Here is a 26,561-nt window from a genome sequence, read left to right on the forward strand (position 1 = left end):
CCCGCGTTTCGAGGCGATTTGGCGGGAAAATGCCCGCTTACAAAAAAATCACAATGAGGTATCACCCCATGCCTGTCAAAATGGCTCTCATCAATAAATCAACAAACAACTGTTGGTGAGGATGTGGAGAAAAGGGAACCCTCATACACTGTTGGTGGGATTGCAGATTGGTGCAGCCACTGTAGTTTGAAGGTTCCTCAAAAAATTAAAAACTACCTTATGACCCAGCCATTGTACTCCTGAGTATTTATCCAAATAAATCCAAAACACTAATTTGAAAAAAATATATGCACGCCTATGTTTACTGCCACACTATTCACAACAGCCAAGATATGGAAACAACCTAAATGCCCATCAATAGACAATTGGATAAAGAAGACATGGCACATATGTACAAAGGAATATTACTTGGCCATAAAAAGAATGAAATCTTACAATTTTCGCCAACATGAATGGATCTAGAGTGTGCTACACTAAGGGAAATAAAGTCAGACTGAGGAAGACATATACATATAATCTCACTTATATGTGGAATTCAAAAAACAAAATAAACAAACAAAACAGACTCATAGATACAGAGAACAAACTGATGGTTGCCAGAGAGGAAGGGGGTTTGGGTTGGGTGAAAAAGGTGAAGGAATTAAGAAGCACAAATTGGTAGTTACAAAACAGTCATGGGGATGTAAAGTACAGCATAGAAAATATAGGCAATAATATTGTAATAACTATGTATAGTGCCAGGTGGGTACTAGACTAATAGGGGGGATCACTGAATAAAATATATAAATGTCTAACCACTATTTTGTACACGTGAAACTAATATAAAATAATATTGAATGTCAACTGTAAGGGGGAGAAAATAATTTTTTTAAATGACCAGGTTTCATTCTTTTCATATTTCTGCTCTACCTTATTCTTATTATCAGATTTGCCCTCATAATCTCAACAACACCAGATAGGATATCCAAACGCCAACAACCAGAAGAAGGGACAAAGATATCTTTCCTAGAAATTCCCCAACCTATCTCCTTTCTGGTCTCACTGGCATAAAAAGGGGGGAAGGGTATACACTCACCTTTAATTCAACCACTGGTCAGGGACATGAGATTGTTATGATGATTTAGAGTGATAGAGATTTACCCATGAGATGGAGTTAGGATTATCAACTGAGTAAATTGGGGTTCTGAAAGCAGGGAAGGAGAGGGTTATTTGGTAGGTGACCAATGTTTTCTCTACCACCAGTCACCTAAACAATGTGATTCCAGTGTTGACAAACCATTTGATTACTTTTAGAAAGCTGGAAATCTAGATGTTTATGCAAGATGTCCCAACTTTTAAATACTGGCAATAAATTCAAAACATTTAAAAATACTTTGTGGCCAAAACAATTCAGGTCTAATAAAATACTATAATAAATCTGCAGTCCAGGCTTGTCCTGGAGGTCACCAGTTTACAGCCTCTGATTTTTTTTTTAATGTAACTAAAACATTCTTTGTGTAAAAAGTAAAGTTCACTTTAACCTGGCCAGTAACTGAATTCCACAAATTTCTATGAAAAATATTTTTAATTAATAAAATTTTATTCAATTGTAGTAAACCTCAAATGACACAGTTAATAAAGATTGTAGAAGATAATGTAGGAAAGTCAAAAAGTGTTTATATAATTTTCTTCTTAACGGAGGGTTCTAATTTGATAGGTTAATAGTTAAAATAATCAAGTTGTTATTAGTCTTCTAATGATAAAAGTATAATTTTCTTCCATCTAAGTTTCCTGTGATTCCTTGTTTTTTGGTTTTTTTTCCCATTAGAGGGTGAATTAATTCCCTCCAAATGAGATAATCAAAGTGTTCAAAATATTTGAACAGATATTAGTCAACATCCCAGTAAAAAAAAAAAAAAAAAAAAAAAAAGAAGTAGGGGAGTGTCTAGAAAAGTTACCTAATTAGAGATTTCAGCTTCATAGGTGTATCTTTAGAGTCATCTTCCTTCCCAAGTATGGAGAATATAAATTTTAAATTCATACAAAGATTCTTAAGAGTATGTCTCGCTTGGAAATATTTGTTATTTGTTTAATCTCTTCAAAGTATAACATGAATAAAGAAATGTTAACCTCCTTGGGTATCAAGAGCAAATAGTACTGAGAAAGCCCATATATTTCTCTTCCATCCACATTGTCCTATCTTCCAAGTTGATCATTTACCCACCAATCCTTGCTTAGCTGTTGCTTCAGACATTTGGATTGCAACCCTGAAAAAGACCAAACTCTTAAGTGATCAGGTTTTCCTAAAAATTTACATATCTCATAACTTTGAAATATTAAGAAATTAAAATCAATTCTCTGTAGTTACAGCTCCTATCTTACAGATTATTTGATACATTACAGTGAAAGAGTAGAAACATGAGAATATAGGGAAAGAAGATGAGAAAAACATCACACTGGGATCCAAATATCCAAATATCTACCTAGCCAATTAACATAATATGGAGCCGGTGGGAGATCGGGGGAAGAGTTACAAAACACTGCGTGATTGTCCTATGGGAATCTTCCTCCATCTCACAATCCCTGGGAAATATTTCTGAGAAAATGAAGACTTGGGATCACCATCACTTTCTAGCTAAGACCCTTCCATCTTCTTCCTCTAGGTCATTGGCCAAACTCAGAAGGAAGACATAATTGAATGTTAGCACTCATCCTACAATCATACAGATGATGCTGTTCTTAGTGAACATCTAGAAAAACATACGAGGTCTGACAATTAAGTTTGGGAACTTGTTGCAATGGTGTTGCTGACCTTTTTGATATCAGAGGGGTTATTCCTTATGCATTTGTACCAACTAGACAAACAGTCAACCAACTTTACTATTTGGATGGAAGCGCTGGAAAGGCTGCATGTAAAACCTAGACAACCTGAACCTTTCGCCAACAATTCATGGCTCTTTCATCACGACAATGCACCACCTCACACGGCACTGTCTGTGAGGGAGTTTTTAGTCCAGAAACAAATAACTGTATTGGAACACCCTCCCTATTCACCTGATCTGGCCCCCAGTGACTTCTTTCTTTACCTGAACATAAAGGAAATATTGACAGAAAGATATTTTGATGACATTCAGGACATCAAGGGTAATATGATGACAGCTCTGATAGCCATTCCAAAAAAAGAGTTCCAAAATTGCTTTGAAGGGTGGACCAGGCCTGGCGTTGGTGCACAGCTTCCCAAGGGGAGTACTTTGAAGGTGACCGTAGTGATATTCAGCAATGAGGTGTGTAGCACTTTCTCTAAGATGAGTTCACAAATTTAATTGTCTGACCTCGTAGTTACAACTTCTGTCCTTGACACTAGAGTACTACAGAATTATAATAATTTGGCTTTGGATCTCTTACCTTAGGTGTAGACATAGGATTATCCTTGAAAACAGTAGCGTGAGGTACTTTTGTGTCTTTATGCTATATAAGGGACAAAAATAATGGTAAGTCATTAGAAATGCTATCTATTTCTCATCTTAGCTATTCTTATTTCCTTATTTAAATCATTCCTCACTTCTTCATCACTCATTTAAATTCTACCCAAATCTCAGGAGAGGGTTCAAATTCCAACTACTTAGTCAATGGCTTTCTCCTACTTTAATCACTCCAACCCCATTCATTTTCCCTGTACCATATTCTTCTCATTAGTATCACCGGTTTTTCAGGGCACAAATCATATATGAGGAATCAAGTGGTTCATTATGTGTATGACTTGTTTTCCCACTACAATTGTAAACCTTCTTGGAAAAAAAAAAACACCTTAAATTTCAGTCTTTTCATTTACCCAAAGCAGAATACCAAGTATGAGGAAATATGCTCAGTAACTACTTGAGTGAATGAATTCTACCATTTACTTCATGAGTGCCTGAATTTATTCCAGGTTTGTTTATGCCTTACCTCCTACAGAAAACTGTGACTAATATAGATCTTATTCTATCTATAATAAATAGGAAAGTAAAAGATAATGTATAATAAAATTTTATACCCTCCAAAATCAGCATCTAGAAACAAACTGTCCTTTGAAGGATATAGTTTGTCTTCTACAGCAGAACTACCTATCATTTCTTAACAATTATATAACACTAGAACTATTTGAATAGCTATAAATTAATAGATAATAATTTAATAATTTATAGTATTATAATAATAATAATAATAATAATAATAATAATAATTTATAGATAGTAAGTAGGCCTTGCTTTCTCAGATGTACCTATGTGCTATGATATCGCAGGTTAGCCCAGGGAGCACAGATCTCATTAATGAACCCATAAATTTAGAGACACTATTCACATTGGGCACAAGGGACATTTAAAATCACCAGGGACCATCTGATACTTACAAGGAAAGAGGAAGATGATACAGATGTAGGAATCGGTGGTGGTGGAAAATCTGGCTTTTTAATGAGCTAGAGGTGAAAAAAAAAAAAATCTGTTCAAAGATGGGGCCTTGGAAACAGATGTGCTTAATGGAAAGGCTTAAATCATTTTCGGAAATGGAGAACAGAGGACCCTACTCATGAGTAGTCTAAGGCTGTGAGTTCTCTTGCTTTTATTTAGGTACACACATACAATTCAGACATAAGTCCAATGCCAATAAACCCATGATGAAAATGGCATTCTATGAAGCAGATCGGCACTCTGGCAATAAGTTATCAGCTTTATAGACCTGGTAATTCTAGTTTAGGGGATAAATTTAGGAGTATGCTGGAGAGACCCACATTCTCACATTTTGTATTTTCCAAAAGTTTTGCAGAAGAATCTATACTTTATATTGCTATTCACTGATTGCCCAAGAAATAGCTGGGCACTAGGGATTGTGTCGTTCCCTAGCTTTTCCTTAACGTTAGATTAGAAGTGATATTGTATTTAAGAGAAGTTGCTAACTCACAAAAGAAGCTGGAGGCTCACTGCCCTCTGCTGGAAGATCAGGGACATGAAGCTTCATCTGACTTACCTAAAAAGAAGGAAATATTTTAAAATGAAATTATCTGTTTCCTAAGTTCAGCTTCTAAATAGGCAGGCCTCTCAAGACATGGCAGATCAAGACTAAGATGACACTGAGAGACCGGATGGGACATCCCATTGACCCAGCTGCTGTATTCTGCTGTGGTCACAGTTGTCAGACTGGTAAGTTTCCATCCAACACATTATTACCAATGTCGTTATCATTAACCCACTTCTGCCAAAATTTCTAAACTTTCAGGATACAACCAGAACATATTACACATATTGTTATACATACATATATATATATATATATATATATATATATATATATACACACACACACACATATATATATATGTATATATAATTGTTTTTACTGGGATATTTCCAAAAGGAATAAGGAATCAACCTAGAGAGAGAGAGGGAGAGAGACAGGAAGAGGGAGAGGGAGAGGGAGAGGGAGAGGGAGAGGGAGAGGGAGAGAGAGAGATCTGACATCTACCCTCCTTGTTCTCTTTATTCTTTTTGCATTTTGTGAACCAGAGCAAAGCAGCCTCTGCATTTTAGGGAGACTTTTCTACATTCAACAAAAGGCAAAGAAGAACTTTCTTTCTGAACATGTAGTTATAGAGCCCACCACAATCCTTGCTACATACTCACTAGTGCGATGGATTTGTAAACCTCTGGTGAGGAGAAATGACAAATAGGAGGTCAGGACAAGAGACAGAGAGAATCACACACTGGGGTCCACGGCAAGAACAGTACAAACTATGGTTCACCTCTTGGCGTTGAACAGCCTTCACCGTCTCAGGTTTCCTCTTCTGTCTGCGTGGTCTGGTGCCCCTGGTAGACAGTGGCCTGTAGGAGAAAGTATAGCATACACATTGACTTAGCAGCTCCTTCACCATGAGGGGGAAACTCAGAAGGAGTTTGCCAGATTCCTTTGCCCACTGTATCATCCTTCACTATTGACTGTATTTTCGTCTACGTGACAGGACATTCTTCAGGTTTCCATGTCCTGTAATTCATAACCACCACCACACAGATATAAAGTAGAGCACAGGGAATATAATCAATAATATTGTAATAACTACGTACAGTGTCAGGTGGGTACTAGACTTATTGGGGTGGTCACTTTGTGAGGAATATAAATGTATAATCACCATGTTATTTGGTACAGCTGAAATAATAAAAATGTCAGAAAAATAATGAAAGCACGACCACTAATTTTCTTTTTGATTCTCTCACAAAGCCCCTATTCTTAATAATGATGGTGATGAATTGTACTTTTATCTAAATTATTTTATTTAATTAATGATTTATTTTATTCATTTAATATTTATTAATAGCCAATTATGGATGAATAAGTCAATCTTTAAAAAAATGTAAGAAAGATACCATAGTGTCAAGACCATGTTTGAAAGACTGATCTATCCAGGTACAATCAAGGCTCCCTAACTTGCTTTGTAGGACTTTGAACATGTTTATTCACCTCTCTGAGTTCTGTCTCCACATCAGTAAAAATGTGAAGTGCCTGACTTTGCAGGATTGTTGTAAAATTAATACATAACATCTTTTCATCTATAAAACACAAACAATAGTTACTACCTGCTGATGTTCTTGTGAAGATTGAATGAGATAATGTATGTAAAAGGACTTGGCATAGTGCTTGTCATAGATAGTGATCAATAAATGTTAGATATTATATACTTACAGTGCAAAATCTTTCATAATGCGATCTATTAATCTTATTGTTAATTACACATACAGTGATTAACAGAAGAAAAAGACATGTCTTGCTGTGAAGGATTTCCCAGCAAAAGAGATATCCAGCCTCTCGTCCAAGAAAAACATACCTGTACTTCTTTCTGAGTATTTGAAGTAAACTGAAAGTAAATGTGAGTATCTGGGTCACATGCTTGAATTTAAAGTAAATTAGAAGTCAAAAGTTTCAAAGCAATTCACTGATATGTGGGATATAAAACTGAAAGCAAAAAAGGAACAAGACAAATAAACAAAACAAAACAAAAAACCAAAAACTCATAGACACAGACAGCAATTTAGCGGTTACTGGGGAGTCACGGAGAAGTGGGGTAGTAGAGGGTAAAGCGGGTCAGGAAAACTGACTCTGGGGGGTGAGCACACAATGTGCTATGTAAATGATGTATTATAGAATTGTACCCCTGAAACCTATGTCATTTTACTAACCACTGTCACCCCAATAAATTGAAAAAAAACCAAAAACCTCTGGACTTTCTTCTGCTTCCCTCTGGTGCTCTGGTACCTGATTACTACAGCAAACACCACAAATATGACCGCCACAGGGAACAGCACCCCAACCACAATGGAGAAGTCTGCAACAAAGAGAACCCAGGCCTAGTGAGGACATGGGAAATTCACAGACACACACCACACTTGTCCTCATTTCTTTATTGAGCACAAGTTCCAACTATCTTTTCCCCAGATAACATGCATCCCCTGGAAAACTTCTCATAGCCAGTAAAATGCAAATGTATTTTAATCATGATAATTGTAATATTATTTAGATAGAGGAAATAAAGGGGAAATCTATATGCAAATCTAAAGCAAATGCTACTAAGAACTTTTAGAAGGGATGATGTTTGTAATCATTGGAAAACAAATGGTTGAGATATTAGATAGAACATGAAGTAAGGAGGCTGGCAGAAGAGTAGAGAAACATTTTCAAAATTCGTCCTTGGAATAAAAGAGGGAAAAAGTAACTGAAGCTTTGAAATCATACTCCAAGGAGCTGAGACGTCAGTAAGAGAACTGATAGAGACATAACTGAGTGTTCTACTGATGTTTGCTCTATATTGCCAATTACTATGTACAGAAAAGAAATTATGTGACCCTGTAAGTTGGGGAACGGTTGGAACCAATTTCCTGGATCTATATGGTGTTTTCTCTTTTACCTACTAACTTAAGTAATAAATGTAATCTCAATCTTTTGTTATTTCAAATATTCATTTCTCATATAATAGTCAGAAACCACAGAAACCAGGAGATATAAATTTGAAGAGCCATTCAAACAGCTCTACTCTCTAATTACAGAGATATAACAAGATTAATTTTTGTATAAATGCAAGAAAAGTTCACAAGTGTGAACACACAGACAGGGGTAGATACATCAGAAGCTGAATTCTAGGTAAGAAAAGAACAGCAGTTCAAATATCTAATTCTCCACCCTCTATAAAAATTAAAAGAATTGCAGGAATATAGGAAGTAAAGGGATTTAGGTGAATGGAAACAGAGTAAATTATAGCTCCAAACATTAGAAGTAAATGCTATTCTTTCTTGGGAAGTCTACTAAAGAATCAACAATTTAAAAAAAATTAGCCCAAACTTCAGTAGTAGATATTATTCTTTCTTGGGAAGTCAACAGAGAATCTGATCTTGGGACAGACGATTCATTCAGGCCCATCCCTACCCCTTGTGTATATAAAACAAGAGTGGCTCATGGCTCAAGACAAAGCCCTGAGAACGCTCTAGGAACAACGGGGGATGCAAGAGCATGAGAAGCAGCACAGAGGCTAATCGCAGATACCCATACTAGATCAGAGAAAGAAGGGGGAAATCAAAGAGAGAGTGAATGCAGAGGAAAAGTAGCTCGCTCAGGAAGTTAATGATATGAAGACCTCTCTTCTCGTGGCAAAGTACTCTCCATCATGGCGACTAGAGGTGAGGATCCCCACTCTGGCTGCTTCCCACCATGATGTCCTATAAAGACATATACCGATCTGCGGATAGAGCTCAAAGCCAGATCTCCTATCAGGAAAGGATTCGGTAGGTACAACAAGCACACAAACATACAAAGAGAACCCATGTGAGCTAATTCAAGTTAACCTAATCTCATATTCAACAAAAGATCACAGACTCTGAGGAGAAACACACAATGACATACAAGAGACGGAGTGAAAAAAACAGAACAGTCAAACTCAAAAGAAATAAAGGTCATTCAGAGAACAGAATTAAACCTACAAAAATAAACCGTCATATCCTTAGAGAGGGTTATGGGGATGTTATATCTACACATTAAGTCAACGCTGCTAAGAAAATGGAACAATTATAAAGCAAGAAAATTTAGGGGATTAAAATAAGATTACAAACATAAAATTTGAGGAAATATTTTTGTTATGTGGAGTAAAAATATAAGGAGGCAGAAAATATGACTGAAAGTTGTTAAAGAGTTTTGAAGATGAATATTATGGATTCAGTAGCTACAGAACAGGAATTCTCAGAGGAGGGAAAAGAGGTAAATCAATTTTATGTTACGTGAAAGAAAAGCTTAGGAAAGAAGGGGAATTTTCTCAGGTTAGATGTGTAATGTTACCTACGAAAGACCGTTGAGGAGTCATCACAGTTGGGAGGAGCCCAGCCTTCTTTACACTGACACTGGAGCTCGTGGTCACACACCTGGGGGAGGGGAGGAATTATCCTGTCAGTTTCCACACCAGACTGACCACCAACCCAATTAAGTCCATTCTGAAAAAGGAATAACCCCTGCCCGGTGGTTTTTAGCTATCTACATAACATATGAATCAATAATAGGAATTTCAGTACGTATCAGGGTCTTAGACAAACTTTTTCATTGAAACATATGACTGAGGGGTTAGGCAAACTTAATAATTTTAATCATTTCATGCTAAAACTTCACATCATCAAAACTGACCTAAAATTACACAAGCTTCAGCCAACTTGGTGAAACACTGTCAAAACTTACAGCATGTCCTTTGCACTTAGATGAACAATTAGTTGATCTGTAGGCTCTCTCGATGTCCACACATTCTGCATTAATGCAAACCTGAAAGTGATGTCAAAAACATGAAATTTACACGAATGTCCATTGGCGTCAGCTCTACAAATTGTTAACTTTTTGGAATTTAGTCTTATATTACTAATCACTATGCTGTTATCAAACTTACCTTTTTATTACGGAAACCAGCATTCTTTTGAATCTAGGAAGGTAGGATCTAGACAATTTTTATAATGAAATATTTAGAAAGCCCTCTTTAAAGATTTCCTTACTTCACTTCATTCCTCAGGGGTCACTCCCTTAACCCAACTCTTCAGTCCAAAGTTTAAGACTGATATTTACGACTGAGCTGAGCATTGCACATGATACAAGGTACCCATTCAAACAAAACGATTATGGAAAACATGTCAATATCACATCATTTGCAATATTTAAAAAATATGATTTGTGCAAACATAAATATCATCGTTATTATTCTCTTTATTATTATCAGAGTAACTACCATTCATTAATAACCTATAAATTTGAGGGCAATAAAACTTACCTAAGTTTAACAACTTAGTGTTAAACACATAATAAATAGGTACTTATTAAACAATATTGAAGGAATAAATGCAGGCAGGCATAAATCAATGACATAGTATTACTTTGAAAACTGTTCCTATGAAACACAAGGAGGCACTGAGAAATAAAACAAAAAAACAACACTAAACATTTTGAATAAAAAAACACAGTTTCAACTTACCTGCTTGTTTCCACACTTCGTTCCGTTGGCTACCATGCCTATTTCTTGACTGTTGTCATCAGGATCAAATGTTTTACATGTCAGGAACGTTATTATACGTCCTTTCCAGGGCAAATTATCCGACCCACCTTGACAGAACAACTTGCCACACATGGCATCCCTGAAGAAAAGCCAAAATGTGTTGCAGTTGAAATACCAGGACCCAACTTGCAGTTTTATATAAATATAAACCAGCTCCTTAACTATCAATATTTAATTAATAGTATTTCTCCCTATAGCAGAGACTCCTCTTTGTCCTTCAAATCAATTTCCCCCCTTATTCTTCAGTAAAAGAACCATTGACTATTGTAAGGCACATTGTTGCTATGAAAAAAAAGACAACACACAGTCATTTCTCAGATTCTCATGCAGCTACTTTTGGCCAATTGCCTAAGTTCTGGCCACTAGGAAGGAAGCAGAATCTTAAATGCAAATTCTTGAGGGTGGCTGTACATGAGGGAGCATGTTCTTATCCTCATTTTTTGTTTGTTTGTTTGTTTCTTCCTCTTTGCTTATTGGAAAGTGATGGCTGGAGCTGGAGAAGCCAACAGAGACCGAGACAATCAATTGGGCATGGAGGTCATATATTTGATGAAGCTAGAAGGTATAAGGAGGGTAGCTTTCTGCCATCATGGAGGGCACCTTGGAAATCAGATTCTATCCTGTTTCAGCTAACATTCCTTATTTATTTTTATGAATTGTGCAGAATAATTCTCTCAGCTATGGTTGTGTCAATATAAAACTGAGCCTTGAATACTCCAAGGCATTATGTGGGGTTACAGAACGGACTGTCTACCTGAAAATACAGATGAAACTGCTCAGCGCTCCATAAAACCATTCTTTTACCACCAAGGTGAATAAAGATTACGTCAATTCAAATTACAGCCAATTTTAGAGAATTCAGAGGAGGTCTGTGAAAAAGTATACTGAGAATAGATAGAATCGGATCCTCCTGATGTCTTTGGTGATGGTAGAAAATACGGTTGAAGAGTAGAGGAAGACAGCCATTGTCTCCAAACCTGAGACAATGAATCTTTTAGGTGAAGACTTACAAGGAAGATTCTAGGGCACAGGGAATTCCAAGCTTAATCCACTATACACCATGACTCTTAAGAAGTGACTAGAAAGGCAGCCTGTGGGAAGAGTGAAATGTTTGTGCTCCTAGCTGTGGAAATTATCCAGTAAATGGCTCATGTAAATGGTGATATGGGACAGTGATGTGTGTACATGCTGTAGAGAAAAGATGGAACTACCCTACTCTTTCCCCACTCACTAGCTCTCATACTACATAGTGCCCATTTCTCCCCCATATATTTCCTTTTACATATGTTTCCCCTTTTGATTCTGCCCTGATTTCCTATAAAGGAGAGACCACAGGATATCACTGTCCATCCTTTAGGCCCAAACTCTCCAAGAGATGACCCTATATCCAAAATACAGTTTGTTTGGTAATATCTATCATCTGGAAAAGTTAGTGTTTAGTAGAAAAGCTTTGTTCAACCTCTTGTTATACATTATGTTGTATGTGTAAAATTTGGACCAGGTATTGGGAATTTAATCTATGATGATTTGAATTTTAAGCATCATCTTAAAATTGCAAACTTCAAACAAAACTTAAAGAAAAATCTCAAGTTCATTGCATATAATATTCTATGATTTTTCAAGAATATCAATACACAAACTAAAACAAATTCTTCAGGTGAATTGTCAATTATTTCTCTTACTGTAATTTTTATTTCTGTAATACCATGGCAAGTTTAAATAAAACTGTATAAGCATAGTATTAGTTATTTCTCTGAACAGATAAATATTTCTCTGAACAGATAAATATAGTTCCCTTATGGAAAAGCACCCAAAATATCCTGGAAAATCAATGGATACATTTCCAAATGGGCCCATTCAACTTGCATGTTCCACCTCAAACATTCATTCTATTTGACAGTGACTGTACTTTGTATCATCTGGAACACCCACTACAAGGGACTTGAAAAAAGGAATCAATTCTTTCTTGTCTTAATTCAGTGCCTAGCTTAAAATATGGCACATAGTCACTCAATGAATATTTATCAAATGAATGATGTCCAAATTCACTTTCTCTTTAAATGGACTAAATCAGAATGTTTGGCTGGAAGTGAATAATGTCCCTAGTCTGTGGGGCAGGAAGGTTCAAACAATAAGGCCACTTACTTTGCTTTACAGGGAATGCGTGTGTCTTCCACTTTGCGACAGTACCCATACTTTGACCCACCTTCGTTCCTGCTGTAACATGACTTATCTGCAACCTCAGTTCCTGGATGAGGCATGATCAGCAGAGACACATTTGCAAAGAAAGAAGATAGAGAGCTCAATGCTACAAAGGGTTAATAAAATATAAAACCAGCATGAGAAATACTATTTTAACAAACAGTCATGTGCTGCTTAATGACAGGGATACATTCTGAGAAATGGGTCATTAGGTGATTTCCTCGTTGTGTGAACATCACAGAGCGCACTCACACAAACCTCAACGGTCTAGCCTACTACACACCTAGACTCTATAGGATAGCCTATTCCTCCCAGGTTACATTGCACAGCTGTACAGAAGTATTTTCTTTCTTTATATCCTTATTCTACATGCTTTTTAAATCGATGTTTTATTTTCTTTTTAAATTTTTTGTTAAAAACTAAGACACAAACACACACACTGGCCTTGGCCTACACAGAATCAGGGTCATCACCACTGTCTCCCACCTCCACGTCTTGTCCCACTGGAAGGTGCTCAGGGCCAAAAACACGCATGGAGCGGTCGCCTCCAATGGTAACACTGCCTTCTTCTGGAATTCCTCCCGAAGGACCTGCCTGAGGCTCTCCTTGAGGAGGTGTCACTCTTTTCAGAAATATATCCAGTGGTTTGCTTGGTTTCTTTTTCTCAACATAAATTTGCTTGTAAGCAGATAACACCCCATGAACATTCCCCAGCCTTTTGGTGTTGGGGTCCATGCTTTCAAACTTTTTAGGGAGCTCATAGACCTCTACAAAAGTGTCTGCTAAACCCTTTCCTGTGAATTTTCTAGGGGATTCTTCTTTTTCTTTTCTTGCAGTTTCCTTTTCTCTTGCCTCTTCTTCAACTGTGTGTTCCTGTTCTAGTTCTAACTACTCCTCATTAGTCTAGTACTTCAGGAACCTCCTCCTCCACACCCAGGTTCAAGCCGGCTGCCATCTCAGCCACAGCCGCGTTGATTATTGCAGCCTCCTCATCCTTGGCAAATCTTTGAAGTTGTGGACCAACCTCTTGGGTGTCTTCTTCCAGATGCCATCCATACACTCCTTGGTGACATCACGCCAAGTCCAAGCAAGGTTCTGGATGCAGTCACAGATGGAATCCTCCCAGAATTGCATCAGTGTCTTCCTCAGTTGCAGCAATAACCTGGGCAAAGGTCCCCCTCAGGCAGGAGGCCTTAAAAGCTGCTACAACTCCTTGACCCATTGGTTGGATCGAAGAGGTGGTGTTTGGAGGGAGAAACCACTTTGATATAGGGACGCAGCTCACCCATAAAAGGAGGCGGTCCAGGAGCATTTCCAACAATAAGCAAAACCTGGAAAGGTGTGTTATGCTCCGAACAGCACGTCTCCATTTCATGGGCGCAGCAATTCAGGAGGGCGTCTTGGAGGAGGAGCTGGGTCATCCATGACTTCTTGTTGCTCCTGCAGGACACTTGCTACGTGTACGTATTGACACACCTGAAGGCCTTGGATTCTCACTGTGCCAGGTCACAAAGGGTTTCCATTTGTAGCCTGAAACAACACCCCCAAGCAAGACTGTTACCCTGTCCTTAAAAGCCTTGCAACCTGGCATTGACTTGGTCTCCTTATGGATGAGATTCTTTTCAAGCATCAGTTTCTAGAATAGGGAGGTTTCATCCATATGGAATACTTGCTTTGGCAAGCAATTTTCCTCCACTATCAGCTTATCTAGAATTTCCCACAAGTCTTCAGCTGCCTTCACATCAGCACTTACAGACTCCCCACTCACTTTCATATTATGTAATGAATAATGAACAATTCTTAAATCACTTAAATCATCCAGAGCTAGCAGTAAATTCAACCTCATAGGTAGGTCCAACTTTTAGTTCAACATTATTGCAAACAAATTTCTTGCTTTGGCCGTGATCGTTACGGTGCTGAGAGGGGCACACTTCTGTGTCTGGTCTTCAATCCAGGTCATTAGAACTTTCTCGATGTCTGATACAGGCCCTTCTCAAATTTTTGTTAGTCTCACTGACCTCAATGAAGCTTATCTTTCAACAGCTTCTGTCACTTTGTTTTTGTTCTTCAAGATTGTATATACAGTGGAATGGGGCGTGCCTGACTGGCGAGCAATAACTGTCACTGATTTTCCACTTCCATAGCCCTTAAACACTTTTAATTTATTCCCAGGTCAGTCATTTGAGGTGGCCTCTTACTGTCACAATTAGCAGTGGATTTAGTACCTTAGGGGCCATGATGAAGAAAACATGAGATGAAATCAAGCACAAGAGAAAACAATGCAATTAAGAGACGTGATAAACATGAGATATATGAGGCTGCTGGCATATGAGGCATAACCTGACATATTGTTTTACAGTAAACTTATTTTTTTATTAGTAGAAAGAGTACACTTAAAAATAATAAGTAGTATAGTACATGCATAAAGTAGTAATATAGTCATTTATTATTATTATCAAGTATTATGTACTGTACATAATTGTATGAGGTCTGACAATTAGGTTTGCAAACTTGTTGCCACGATATTGGTAATATTTTCTAATATCAGAGGGGTTATTCATTATGAATTTGTACCAACTGGACAAACAGTTAACCAAGTTTGCTATTTGTAAGTAGTGAAAAGGCTACATGAAAAAGTTTAGACGACCTGAACTTTTTGCCAACAATTCATGGCTCTTGCATCACGACAATGCACCACCTCACACAGCACTATCTGTGAGGGATTTTTAGCCAATAAACAAATAACCGTATTGGAACACCCTCCCTACTTACCTGATCTGGCCCCCATTGACTTCTTTCTTTACCCGAAGATAAAGGAAATATTGAAAGGAAGACATTTTGATGACATTCAGGACATCAAGGGTAATACAATAGTTCTAATGTCCATTCCAGAAAAAGAGTTCCAAAATGGCTTTGAAGGGTAGACTAGGCAGTGGCATCAGTGCATAGCTTCCCAAGGGGAGTAATTTGAAAGTGACTGTAGTGATATCAGCAATGAGGTATGTAGCTCTTTTTCTAGGATGAGTTTGCAAACTTAATTGTCAGTCCTTATATGTGCTATATTTGTATACCAGTGATAGTGCAGTGAGTTTGTTTACACCAGCATCTCTACAAACTCATGAGTAATGCATTGTGCTATGATGTCCCAATGGCACTGTGTAATAGGAATTTTTCAGCTCCATTCTCATCTTGTGGAAGCACCATCATATGTGCAGTACATTGTGGACCAAAACGTCATGGTGTGGCACAGGATGTAATCCCACTGACCATTTTCAGAAATATAGATTGCAAAATTTGATATCAAGATTGCTGGCTGGAACTGAAAGCAATCTTTTAAATATTCTATTTTTGAATAATGGCTATCTAAGTATTTGGAAACAGCTGGACGATTTGCTGAAGGTGAAAAGAAAAATCTATATAAATATGAAGATTTGGCCAGGAGAGCCACAGTTACTGTGTTTCCCCGAAAATAAGACCTAGCCAGACAATCAGCTCTAATACAACTTTTAGATAAAAAATTAATATAAGACCGGTATTATGTTATATTATATTATTATATTACATTACATTATATCATATTATGTTATATTAATTATATTATATTATATAAGACTGGGTCATATATTATAGTAAAATAAGACCAAGTCTTATATTAATTTTTGCTCCAAAAGACGCATTAGAGCTGATTGTCCAGCTAGGTCTTATTTTCAGGGAAACATGGTATTATATTAACAGCCCGCGGCAGATATTGGAATGTTGTCCTGCTGCTATGTGCTACTGTGACAGCTGCATACTATGCTCAGTCAAACTTCTGCTCTGTGCCAGGAACAGTGATTAGCATCACATATTTAAGTTCTCTTTGGATCTTCTTCAAATCCCCATCAGGTAAACAGAACATGGTGGTTAAGAGCCAAGGCGTTAAGTAAGACTAAGCAGCTGTGTGACCTTGGGCAAGTGCCTTAACCTCTCAGTTTGCTCTGCAATAAAATGAAGATATATAATAGCACCTACTTCATAAAGTTGTGAGAATTAAATGATTAATATATGTGAGCCTGTTAGAACAGTAGTACGTGACTGAGAAATACTAGCCATTCTTATTATCATTCCATTTTATCAATAAGGAAATGAAAAATCATATTGAGTAAGTCACAGAGAAAGATGAAAAACCAGACTTAACACTCAGTTCTGAATCTAAGACCTATGCTCCTATTCTATGGGCGATGCTGCTCTTAAATACCAATGAATAACAAGGGGAAAATTTGAGTCTAGTCTTTCAAAAAACAACAAACTAGGTTAATTCAAAATCTATGAAGGTATTACACTGGTTTCAAGAAAATTATTAAACATGTTATAATAATTTGTAAACTCAAACCATTTGAAATGAATTATGTATTTCAATGTTCAGGATGATAAAATTAGTTTATTATCATATTGTCTTGATTATTTGTATCTACAAGTAAGTAACATTTATTAGTTTCTTATTATAATAAAATATCCACACTGAAAAACTGAGTAATTAGGCATGAATACTTTGAAAAAAGCATATTCCTAATCCCAAACTTCAGAGTTACTACAGCTAATATAGCAGAAAAGCATCATTCACTTACCTGGTATCACACAGCTTCATAAATTACTTTTTCCCAATTAACAATATACGTGCCCTTTTCCCGGGCATTAAATATTCTATAGTACAAGTTGTAAGAAATCATTGGATAACTACACTATAATTTATTTGACTAATCCTTATTCTTAGACTTAGAGGTGTTTCCCAATTTTTCACTATTGTTTTTTAAAAGTGCTGGGTGAAACTATTTGTAAATAAATATTCTTGGGTACAATTCTTAGCAAAAGGAGTGCACTTATTTTAGGTTATACACGTATGTGCATTTTTCCAAATTCTCTCCGAAAAGATTGCTTAAGTCACATTCTTACCAGAGTATACGAAACTAGATGTTTTGTCACATTCTCACCAACACTAAGCATTAACTGTAACAGAGCTGTGCCAATTGAACAAGTGTAGGAGATTAACTTGTTTTCACATGTTTTCCACTCTATATTGCATTTGTCGATACATTCATGGTATCAAGCTTTGCTCCTTAAATTGTGTCTCAGCCCAGCCTTGACTGACACATAGCGTTTTACTGAAGAATTTTTCTAGGTTCTTGTCCATTTATTTCCAAGGTTTCTTTCATTCTGGGTGTATTGTGAATCAATAATTTCTGTTGCTTTCCTTGATCTTCTCTTTTGCATATTTTCATAAATTGTGAAAAGTTTCTGGCATGTGATAACCCTCTTCAAATACTTTTAGGAATATGTATTTTCCCTATTTAAAAAAAATTCCTTCAGCAATTTAAGTAGGAATCTAGAAATGTAGCTGAAAAAGCTATGAAAATTAAATATATATATATATATCAGATCCTATCCAGGAAGTCCAAAGAATTGATAGTTTTAAAATTGCCTTTCTAATCAAGTTAGTTAGAACAATTTAAATTTTGATTTAGAATTTCTGGAGATTTCTAAATTATGCTTTTATTTTTAAATTGTTTATGGTATAATTAGAGAATATGGCCTCTAGAATTCTGGTATTACGGACAAAATGAACATTAAAGAGCTTTCACTTTTCCTCATTGCTCCTCTGTATTCCCAGAGTTGTCCTTTTTTTTTTCCCCTCCTCCTTTGCTTACTCTCTGCCCATTCCTATAACTTCCACACACCTACACACACACACACACACACACACACACACACACACACACACACTTCCTTATCAGAGAAGGATCTTGGTTAGGGTTGCCAGATAAAATACCAAACACCCAGTTAAATTTGAATCTCAGATAAACAAAGAATTATTTTAAAAATATGAGTTTGCCTCAAATATTGCATGAGACACATTAATACTAAAATAAAGTTGTTAATCTAAAATTAAAATCCACTGGGTCATTCTTTTTTTATTTGCTCAATCTAGCAACCCCAAAATTGACCTGAAGTCCTAAAATACTCTTATCCAGAATTTTGAACAGTTGCACAATTTCTAAGAAAGAAGAATGGGCCAGAATGCTTCTTTAGCCATGATTAAGCTCTGTCACCTGGAATAATACGATTTTCTTTTTTTTTCTGTATATGCATAGAGAGAGGCAGGAATGCCAGCACTGGGGTTTGTCCTCACCTGGTCCCCAAAACTCGGCGCACTGCTCCTGCAGAGTGGGGCACAGACCCACCAAGCAGTAGCCCTTTCCATTCTGGCAAGGGAAGCCATTGACTCGAAATCGATCCTCAGGGCAAATACCAGATTTACCATCACACATTTCAGGCAGGTCACACTCGTCTTTTGCTGGTCTGCACACCGTACCAGGCTTTTTAAACTGTAGGAAAATAACAAAGGAGAGAAGACTTTTTCCACCCGACTTACCCTAATATCTCAAATGAATACAAATAAGATTTTCCCCTTGGCCCTTCATTGGCAAGGTGTTTCGAGGCGTCATTTTATTCTAGTTTACATTTGCACTGTCTCCTATTATATCTCTTCTATTGACTTTGGCCAATGCCCTAAGTCATTAAGCAATCAATATTTCTGAATTTGTAGAACAAACACCAAGGAAATATCAATGAGAAAAATTCAGAAGAAAACAAAGCAACATCCTAGATGTGAGGAAGGCAGTTATTTCTCTTTGTTGAACACAACTTTGTCAAGATTTCCAAGGAGATTTTAATCTGCAAATTCAGGATTTATTGGTAACATGGATCTTACATTATGAAAGAAGATAAGTTTATAAGCACCAGATCAACATGCTCTCAGACTTTCCCAGGCATCACATTTCCTAATCCTTAATTTCTTTTATTGTATGTTGAGATATTTCAACTTATTTCTTCCTGTGGAATGATTTATCATGAGGGAGAAATAACCAAATATTCATCTGATTTATTAGTTCCATTGTCATCTACTTCTACAAATCATGCTCTTATTTCCTCAGAGAAACCTTAGTAAAACAAATCCTGCCATTCACGCAAATCTGAAGAGGTCTGTGTGGCCATTGGAAGCGTATATTTCACTAGTTGAAGTGAACAGGCAGGTTCTCATATCATCAAAAAACTTTCTATATCTTTATGATGGTGACAGAATAAAATCCAAATTTTAATTGGAGCATATGAGACCCTCCAAATTCAACCCATGGTGCTCCAGCCAGACTAGCTTTCTTACCAGCTGTCACACAAACCATGCTTATTATCTTCGGTTCTCTTTCTATTTTTTCTCTCAGCCTCCAAATGTGGAAATTTTTTTTCCTCTTTCTGTCCACTTTTCTAAACTCTATTCATTATTTTCCAGACTAATTGAAAGCCTCATTTTTCCATGAAATGCCTCTTGACTTCTTTCATGCACACTATTGCTTCTTTGTCCCACACGTGGTGGGGAAAGAGGCCTGAACTTGGATTTGGAGGATGTAGGTTTGAACCTTGTGGCTAAGTGCGTAAACTTAGAAAATGGATTTAGTCTCTGAAATCCTTTTCCCCATCTCATATTTACTTTACAAGGTCATTATGAAAATTAAGTGAAACTGTAAGTACCAAGTACTACACAGAGAACATACACCATTAAAATATCTCCCTGAGCATTTAATCAGACATATTTTCATCTGTTTCAGGTAGGTATATCATTACTGTAAAGAAGCAGCAAGTTCTTTAAGGCCAAAGACAACTTTTTTTAAAAAAATCTTCCAAGATCTCTAACAAATAACACTTAATAAACACTTTTTGAATACTACTTAAGTTCTCAAATTTTCTTCCTTTTGGTATCCTTTATTTTTTTCTTCCTGAAATTAAAAAAAAATCTATCCAAAACACTACCTATAACCCAGTATGTCATCTATACACTTCTTCTACAGACAGTTATTGAGCATTTAAAACACATGAAATTCTGCGCTAGGTGAGCATGTCATTCCCCTGCCTGCCCTTAGGATTCAATGAACAAAGGAGACAGATACATAAACAAATAATCATGATATAGAATTCAATGCAATAGTGGAACGTAAAATACTGAACTCTAACTGGAAGGGAAAGTCATAAAGCCCCACTGAGAAATAACACAGCTTCCTCATTTTATGTCTTCTTTCTACAAATTTCACCCTGAAGTGACCTCAAAGGTTGAAGATAAGGGAGCTCCCATATTATTCAAAACAAAAGCTTTTCTACCAAGTCCATTATTAAAGGAATATGTGCCCAATTATGACATTTGGTCCAAGAAGACTGTGGCATCTCTGAGGTTGGAGTGACAGTATTGGCTTTGGAACCGGTAGTATTTAGAGATTGACATTTAGTGACTTAATTGTCTTTATATTTTCTGTTCTGAGCCTCTGTTCCCTCAAAAGCAAAATGAGATAATAATATCTACGTCAAAGGGAGTATTGGAGGATCCAACAGCCCATGTTTGTTACGTACTCAGTGAGGACTTGACAGATGGTAGGTAGCATTATTGTACAGACAGAAAAATATTACTTGGTTTATTTCATTTCACATAACCCCTGAGATTTCAACACAGAAAAAAATAAAGAGTAATCATCGTTATGAAGATAGAATAAAATAGTCTTACCTGACACTTTTCACAGCATTCTCCTAATGTACATTGAAAGCCTGCTTTGATTTTGCATGTTTTAGTATCACAGCAAATGTTGGTACATTCCTAAGAAATGCCAGAAACAAATGTAAATGCTGAATTACTTTTGGTCTCATTTTGGCACAATTCATAATATAGTTTATTCATCACACAGACCGTCCTTTGGTGTAGTCTGAAAATAACTTTCAGGAAAATAAAAGATAAAACAAAGCTTAACATTAGGAAAACTGAGATTTGGGAGCAATTGAGGGTTCGTTATTTATCTGAATTCTACTTACATTTCTAAAAACATTGAATATATTTTCTAGTTCCCCTAGCCTCCCATGGTAATATTGAAAAAGATCTATTTTGCATAAAATATAAGAGCAAACAACAGGAAAAAGGAGTTTTAAAAAATAAAATAAAATTCATCTAAATAGATAAAAAAACATAATTAGTTCAACTAATCAGTTTTGTACCTATCCAGTAGTAAGTTTAATCTCTAAAACATGTAACTGAAAATATAGTTCTAAAAATTCAGTTCTTTATTGAATTGCGACATTTAATTCTTCAACTCTGTGTAAAGCAAGATATTTTGCTTTGTACTCACTGCCTTGTTTCTGAGAAATCAGACAACTTTCTGATTGTAGCTATTTAGATTCCCAAAGAGGAGTGATATATTTAGAATTACAACATTTACGGTTAAAACTCTTGTCCTTATGTCATCTGGCAAAGAGTCCTCTTTCTCGTGGAATGAATAAATTTGTAATCCTATTTTGCAATTACTGAGACACTGACCCCCTGAGAGATTGACATGTCACTAATACTAATTGTTCATAAGATGGGGGCAAAGGTACCATTCAGAATCCTGGCAGCCCTGTGAACAGGGTGGGACTAGGTCAGACACTTCTAATTGTAACAAGTCCTGAGTCGCAAAAAGATGTGCTAAATCCCAGTGCAGGGTGGTTCCGGGATTGCCAAAATAAAAGATCTAAATCCATATATTGACTCCTCTATGTACCAGCTTAGTAACCTTTGGTAAGCTATTTACACTCTCTGAGCTCCATCGCAGTGTGGTCTCTAAAGTAACCGCTCAGGAAGTCATAGATGCATAAGAAATGTGAAGTACTTCTGATAGAATGGAAGGGAGGAGTACACAAAGCCCCAGGTGGTGAGTGGTACTTCAAAATAAGCAATGAACAACAGACTTCATGGGTCCTCAAGAAGGTCTGTTAAGCAACGCAGTGTCATCGTTCAAAAGGCTGGCCTGACAAATATCGACAGATGGATATGTACAGAAATCACAAGAAACACGCAATTTTGTAACGAACCACCCTATATCGTTTTATAGTTTAGCTTCTCAGCAATTGAAAAACACACTAGACTTTTTTAGAAAGGACTTGGTAGTACCTCAGCAGTCCCACAATCACAGTCCTCTCCCATTTCTACCATCTGGTTCCCACAGATCGGAGTAGATATGATATCAGTAGGCAATGGAGCATTAAAGAGGCAATTTGATAATTTATCTTCAAAAAACTTGTCATAGCTGACACGGCTGCAGGAACTGAAGTCTGTAGGTATATAGAAACTGTGAGGACAAGGAAAGAGAAAAGAGAATGAGGTCATACTGAGCAGGCAGGGGACATCAGACATTGGGTATAATATACCCCAAACCTGCCCCCAAAGATCAAACCAAATCGACTCATGAACTGCTAAATCATAAGCTCATTAATGTGCCTGAATTAGCCCCCTTGTGTGGACATAAACACCTCCAGCTTAATCAGCAAATATGGTCCTACTCTAAAATATGGCATCCAGGCTGCTGTTTAAAAAAAAAGAAAAATGCTTTGGACTTATCTAGATAATCTTCTTCAGCCTTAGGTCATTTTGGTTGCAAAGTCCTAAAGGTAGTAAAATCATACTTATTTACATGTCTAGGAATTCACTTTTCTTCAAAGGAATTCTTATTGACAGGATTTATTCACTCCACAAATAAAAATGAGGTTTAAAAATGCTGTAATATCTGGGAGAGATAACACTGGACATGTAAGTGGTATGCAGGCATATGCTGTTTTGTGGAAGGACATGTGAGACTAATCCTAGATTGAGTGAGCTGAGAAAGGGAAATGGAAAAGAGGGAATGAACACATGAAAGAGATTGTGGAATTTGTAAAGGTGAGATTTCCTGCTAATTTTGCCTAAGTCGAGACAGAAATGTGTCATCTTTTTGCAGATCCTCTCTTCACCGTCCTGTGGGAATTTTCTTCTTTAGACTTTTCTCCCAGAACTTTTTCATATCACCATCCAATCTGAACTTATTGAAAATTTGATAAATGCTAATGATTTTCTGAAACCAGGTCTTGTGTAGATTGAGGATAAAATGACAAGTTACCCCAACAGCAAAGAGACAGTATGTTTAAACTATGTCATAGTTAATGAAAAATCCTACAAATTGATGAGGGATAAGGTGGTTTGCTACAGATACATATTCATGACTGTACTACTTAATCATTTAAAAGTTTGACCACATTGCTGAAGATGACATAAAAGAGGACCACAGCCCTAAAGAACCAAAAACAGGGAAAAGAGCATCTTCCCAGATAGCCTCACCTTAGCGCTTTGTCCATCACACATATTGTAGAAGGGCAGTTGCAGACATAGGAGTCATGAAACATTCCAAAGTTATGGCCCATTTCGTGGGCCATTGTCCCTGCAACTCTAAGCACATTGTCACTGTGGTCCTAAGGGTGAGAATAGGAAAACAGATCCTCTGGTTTGCAAACTGAATTATCACTCAGAAAGTAATTAAATATTTTTACTGTAGCCAAGTGGAGTAGAGAGACTGATTTTAGCTTCACTCTCCTCACCCTACCCACCATGTGCTCTTCTCTCCCTCTCCTTCTCCCTCTCCCTTTCTCTCCCCTTGCTTCTCTTGCCCCCCCAACACACACACACACACACACACACACACACACACACACACACTCACTCACAACTTTGGTACCAAATGCCCATCACAGAGCATATTGCCTGCTTTTTGTTCTTGAGAATGAGGAATATTTATAATGAGGAAAGGTTTTGTGGTTTCTGTCATGAGAGATAGTGGTAAAATTTCCTCAACAATGATAAGAAATCAGAAGTGTTTTTGGATGATTTGCCTCCCTCCCCCTGTCTTACTTTACAATACCTTCTAATTCAGTTGGAGGGCTTTGATATGTTTAGCCAATAGGGCCCTTAAGTGCTCATTAACCTAGAACTTTAAGCACCATTGGTATCTTTTTCAGTTCTATTACCACCAAGACTAGACATCAGTCAATTATGGGCCTGTTCCATTGCATGAAGTCCAGCTAGTGGTCAACTCTATTACCAGATTGTTTCTGATTAGAGGTATTCGGCTGGAGGCTCCGCGTTATCCAGAGAAATAAAGCAATACTAGAAAATCATTGCTGTTTGTAATTTCCCAGTAGGGAGACAGAAATGTGCCAATAATACCCACAAAAACCTGATTCCCTTCCTTACCTACTTCATTCCAAACAACCAAATAAAGAGATCCATAAGGTGCAGTACAAGGCTGCCAAACACCTGTGTAAGATGGGAAGTTAATACCTACCATTCACGATATGATTTCACACTGTTCATATGAATTTGGTAAGCCTTGCTATTAATTAAGACGGAGTTCCTCAAAGGGGAACAAAAACAAACCAAAAAATTAGGAAAAACCGAAATATGTTTAAGTAGAGACTTTCCCAGTTGCCTTATTTGAGGTTCCTTCAAATTTAGGGTATCTTCCGTTAAATAATTATTTTCATAACTTAAATGTTTTTCCCCCTGGAATAACCTCCATAAACAAGGTAATACATTATGAACACGCTGGGTTTATACTACATATGCAAGATTGATTCAACATTTGACATTCAATGTTAATCATATCAGAAGACTAAAGGAGACAAACTACACCACCTTTTCAATAGATTCAGAAAACAGTGCATTTGACAGGCTTGAACTCAGAACCAACTGTGCATCTTCAAAACAAACCTGAACAATGCCAACAGAATGATAAGGAGAGCACATTGTAGACATAAAAGCAAGACCCACAGTTGTTCCAGAAAGTTCTGTTGCCCTGCAAAAAGAAAAAAGAAATTGATATAACAATTTATAATTCTAAGCTATATTTTCTATAGACAATTCATGCAGAACTCTAAATGGTCAGCAGAGAAACATTGTGAATCATCACTCTTAAATACAGAGGGTATCAAAAAAATGTATACATATTTTGAGAAAGGAAAACTGTATTAAAATTGTAATACTCAATATATACTGATAACAAAAGATGAATGAATACAAGTTACGTTTGACTTCTGCAATTACAAGAGGTGCTCAAAGTGGTTACCATCAGCGTACAGACACTTCTGATTATGGTGAACTTTTTGTTTTCTTCAGTTTCAGGCGTACAAAATAATGTAATAGTTAGACATTTACGCCCCTCACAAAGTGACAACTCCCTTCCCCCAGTCTACCCCTCTGACATCATATATAGATGTTACAATTCCATTGACTAGAGAACTATTTCTTGAGCAATGTTGACCAAAGTGCCCACTTACATACATTTTTTTGACACCCCTGGTATTTTCTTCAGTTTTTGTATTTGAATGAGGCATTTTTCTTATACAATGGTTGTTGTGTAACCTAAATCCAACTACCTGAATGTAATCACTTTTAATATTTTATATCTCATTCATGGTTATTATATTTTTCATTGTGGAGTTAGCATGTTCATAAATAGAAAATAAAAGGGGATTTTTCTGTCCTAATAAATGTGTGTGTGCATAGTACCATTTGGAGTCTGGGCCCATTCTGAAAGTATTTGTGTTAATGAAGCATTTATGTTAATTAAACTATTTGTCCTATTGAAGAGGAATTTGAACCATATGCATTTATTTAGAGAGATGATGTTTGATGTTAGTAATTTTTAACTTCTTTCTTTGGTTTTGTTTCACTTGGTTTTTGTTTCGAATCGTAATGATTCCATGTTCTTTCCTTGTTATCATTCTTCTGCTCTCTGTTCAAGATCCTGGTCCTGGTTTGTCTCCAGAAATTTTTTAAATTCCCGTAGTAGATGTATTTACATAAAAAATTGAATCTGTGCTGTCCCACTTATTAACATATAGAATGAAGTACACTGATTTTGCCATGCAA

At 36.7% G+C, this 26,561-nt stretch overlaps 1 protein-coding gene across 6 annotated transcripts in view; it reads right to left on the reverse strand.

Annotated features, from left to right (window-relative positions):
* Positions 1 to 1,693: 1,693 nt before the first annotated feature.
* The window catches only part of ADAM28 (ADAM metallopeptidase domain 28), a 50,395-nt gene continuing 25,527 nt past the window's right edge, over positions 1,694 to 26,561 (reverse strand). Inside the window, exons 10-24 of one of the 6 annotated variants that reach the window (XM_019714128.2) lie at positions 25,401 to 25,485; positions 23,976 to 24,106; positions 22,776 to 22,953; positions 21,363 to 21,452; positions 18,945 to 19,140; positions 12,722 to 12,824; positions 10,496 to 10,655; positions 9,718 to 9,798; positions 9,332 to 9,410; positions 7,261 to 7,330; positions 5,756 to 5,834; positions 4,918 to 4,983; positions 4,370 to 4,435; positions 3,385 to 3,447; positions 1,694 to 2,246 (exon numbers count right to left, since the gene is read on the reverse strand). In XM_019714128.2, the coding sequence (XP_019569687.2) occupies positions 2,226 to 2,246; positions 3,385 to 3,447; positions 4,370 to 4,435; positions 4,918 to 4,983; positions 5,756 to 5,834; positions 7,261 to 7,330; positions 9,332 to 9,410; positions 9,718 to 9,798; positions 10,496 to 10,655; positions 12,722 to 12,824; positions 18,945 to 19,140; positions 21,363 to 21,452; positions 22,776 to 22,953; positions 23,976 to 24,106; positions 25,401 to 25,485 (1,468 nt within the window). In that variant the 3' untranslated portion in view covers positions 1,694 to 2,225. Of the gene's footprint in view, positions 2,247 to 3,384; positions 3,448 to 4,369; positions 4,436 to 4,917; positions 4,984 to 5,755; positions 5,835 to 7,221; positions 7,331 to 9,327; positions 9,411 to 9,717; positions 9,799 to 10,495; positions 10,656 to 12,721; positions 12,825 to 18,944; positions 19,141 to 21,362; positions 21,453 to 22,775; positions 22,954 to 23,975; positions 24,107 to 25,400; positions 25,486 to 26,561 lie in introns of all 6 variants that reach the window. The other 5 variants (XM_019714118.2, XM_074338687.1, XM_019714138.2 and 2 more) reach the window with 5 other exon arrangements.

Source organism: Rhinolophus sinicus, linkage group LG07 (assembly GCF_036562045.2).
Source record: "Rhinolophus sinicus isolate RSC01 linkage group LG07, ASM3656204v1, whole genome shotgun sequence".
NCBI classification, from domain to species: Eukaryota; Metazoa; Chordata; class Mammalia; order Chiroptera; family Rhinolophidae; genus Rhinolophus; species Rhinolophus sinicus.